General features: G+C 30.5%; 1 protein-coding gene across 1 annotated transcript; it reads left to right on the forward strand.

Moving 5' to 3' along the window:
* Positions 1-349: 349 nt before the first annotated feature.
* SRS3 (SHI-related sequence3) lies at positions 350-2,528 on the forward strand. The gene is made up of 2 exons (XM_012212159.4): positions 350-1,224; positions 1,845-2,528. The coding sequence occupies exons 1-2, from the start codon at positions 963-965 to the stop codon at positions 2,246-2,248; spliced, it is 666 nt and encodes a 221-aa protein (XP_012067549.1). The 5' UTR covers positions 350-962; the 3' UTR covers positions 2,249-2,528.
* Positions 2,529-3,073: the final 545 nt, after the last annotated feature.

Consider the following 3,073-nt stretch of genomic DNA (forward strand, 5'->3'; position numbering starts at 1 on the left):
CACTTGGATTATAATCTATTTGGTATCGTGATTGAAACTATTTGTTTGAAAAAAACACTTTCCAAAAATATTAAAAATAAAAATCTGAAGTATTTTACGGTTGTTATGAAACTTCAATTTTTCCGACTAGGCTCCCTAAGCGTAATAAACTAACAAATGCTTTGGAGAACAGAAAAGCATAAATTCAAAGATTTCTTAACATAATAAATAAACATATATAACTCACGTGAAGATAAATATTTTTAGTGTAAAATCATCCGTGTTCAAAATATACGGACCGACTAATTTAGATTCACACCACACCCATAAAAGGAGAAGCGTTTCCTCCTTAGTAAACTCTATATTTAAGTCTCCAAATCAAGAGGTTTAATCAATATTTTAGGATAAGTGTTTATTTCTTCTGAAGAACAAAAGCAGTAATGAAAAACACATTCTTGGCCAAGAATAGTCACAACACGTATATATGTATTCTTAATTCTTTATCATTTATTTGTTTAGTAATTGTATTATTATAAACTTCTTTTAGTTCCCACTTCTCTTTGCTCCTTTTTTTTTTTATGCTGTCCTTCTGAAAACTCAGACTCATCAGTCATCACTGTCCATAAGCTGCACTTCAATAATTTGAGCTCCTCATCTTTCTACTTCTATGGCGGCTAACTTGTAGTTTCTCATTCTCATCAAATCTTCCTGGATTTATTTTTCGTTTATATTTTTACCAAAAGAAGAAATATTTTCTTTTTTTTTTTTTTTGGAAAAAAACAAACTTAATATGTAATTATCAAATATCGACCCAGCTTTCCTCGTCTAGAGAGAAACAACCCAGATTATAGATCATCGGTCAAGGCCACTGAATGACTACTCAGTAATAAAGGAGGCCATATATCACCACCACTACACCCACTGCGCTGCCACCGGCACCACCAGCATGGTGGTTTGATAAATGATGAAGAGTATACGTAATAATGATGAGACAAGGAGGACTATTAGGTGGATCAAGATGTCAAGATTGTGGAAACCAAGCAAAGAAAGAGTGTGTACATATGAGATGTAGAACTTGTTGTAAAAGCAAAGGGTTTGAGTGCCAAACACACGTCAAAAGCACCTGGATTCCTGCTTACAGAAGGCGCCTTAGACCTTCGAATATTGCTGTTCAACAACAGAATCCTCATCAACAGCCACGCACTAATAGTAACCCTAAAAGACTCAGACTAAGCCCTTTAACAGGTAGATCCATATCTTTTTCTTGATATCAGTATTATCATACAGCAATTTTAATCATAGTAACCCTAGCTGCCAGGAAAATACTGTTAAAAGAATCTTTTGCTTATTTTTCTTTCTTCTTTTTAAGATTTAATCAATTTTTACCATCTAAATTAATTATGAATGGTAAATTTTGGTTCGGATAATTTGAATTTTATAAAATTTAATTTTTAAAAATAAAATTAATTTTGGAATTTCAAATGAATTTTATATAATTTTATGAAAATTGTTTATGCTGCAGATAGAGTTGTATACATAGTATTTGACATGGCTGTGTTAAAAATTTTGAATCTTGATCTATTTTTAGGTTTAAAAGTTGGGAATTTTCCTGTTCAAGTGAAACCTCTCTATATGTAATATATAAAGCTACATTTCGTTGTTATAAAATTCAATTTGCAAAATTGAAATATGTTTTCATTTATGTCAAATATAAAAATATCAAATATCAAATGAATTTTACAATATTTTGTGAATATCATTTGTCTACGGATAGGGTTTGAGATATATATATATATATATATATAATGTTAATAAATTTGTATAATCTTGACCCATTTTTTTTATCTCTTTTTTTCAAATTACAGGATTAGAAGTTGGGAATTTTCCAGCTGAAGTGAACTCTATAGCTACATTTCGTTGCTTTAGAATGAGCTCCATTGATGAAGAAGGAGATTATCAATTAGCTTATCAAACAAGTGTGGGAATTGGCGGCCATGTGTTTCAGGGTATCCTTTATGATCAAGGTCCTCATCAAGAAAGCTTCTCTACTCAGTTACTGCAAGACACTAATAATAATAATAATAATTTAACAAGTTCCGGTGCCCTAATTAGCACTTCTACTGCACTAACAACAGCAATAACAACAGCAACAACAACAGCAGCTTCCATTCTCAGTTCTTCAGTTGGTGCAGAGCATTCATCATCATACCCATTTCCCCTTAATGCTTTCACGTCCGGTACGCAACTTTTCCTGCATCCAAAAATCTAATTAATTAGGGCTTGACGATGGGTTTTATTTTATTTCTGAATTAGCAGGGAAAATAAAAGAAGCAAATGTAAAATAAATAAATAAAAAAAGGGAAAAACCCATTTCCAGTTCATCACCATTGTTGCTATATATTTATATTATCGGTGGCCATGGGAATGGAAATGATGAATAAGGGAAGAACGATTATATATAATTAATGTTCAATAATTGTTTTGCTTTCTCTCTATGTATAATTTAATTTAATATTCTAACTCAATTAAATGATATTAATTGTATTCGACATTGGCTTTGTTTGATGTAATTTGATTATATAATTAATTATATTGTACGCATGCTAATCTTATGGATAGGATTTTCAGTTTGTCTCTTCTTGTTGATTTATATATATTTATGAGTTGATTTATATATGTTTTTTAATTATTCATTAATCTCTTTTAGGTTCAGGTTTAATGTATGTTTGTCATCCCTGAATTGTTGTATATGAACTCCGAAGTTCATTGTTTTTCTTTTATCTGTTTCTTTGCCGGCTTCAGACCAGCAGATTATGTATATGTCTGCCTTTTGTTCATATTATGGACAAACTAGCTAGCTAGCTTCCAAGATTTAAAGATAAACTTAATCTACATATGGTTATTATTAATCAATTGTTGTTTCACCAATTCATAGGCATCAGACCTAAATAATAATAGAGCTAGTTCATTATTTAGTGCATCTTTCTATTAGGATGAATATATAAATACATCTCTGGACTAACTAGAGAAATGGTATTATATCCTAAACTTTTAATTTGTCCTCTTATACTCTTGAATTTTTATTTTGCCTTTG

This window comes from Jatropha curcas, chromosome 1, assembly GCF_041381405.1.
Source record: "Jatropha curcas cultivar XTBG-Jc1 chromosome 1, XTBG_Jcur_1.0, whole genome shotgun sequence".
Classification (NCBI taxonomy): domain Eukaryota; kingdom Viridiplantae; phylum Streptophyta; class Magnoliopsida; order Malpighiales; family Euphorbiaceae; genus Jatropha; species Jatropha curcas.

Bases quoted from the DNA above. Each gene is read 5' to 3' on its own strand.
- SRS3 (XM_012212159.4), top strand. From the start codon at position 963: ATGATGAGACAAGGAGGACTATTAGGTGGATCAAGATGTCAAGATTGT. The intron at 1,225-1,844 runs GTAGATCCATAT...TTCAAATTACAG, and splicing joins CAGACTAAGCCCTTTAACAG to GATTAGAAGTTGGGAATTTT.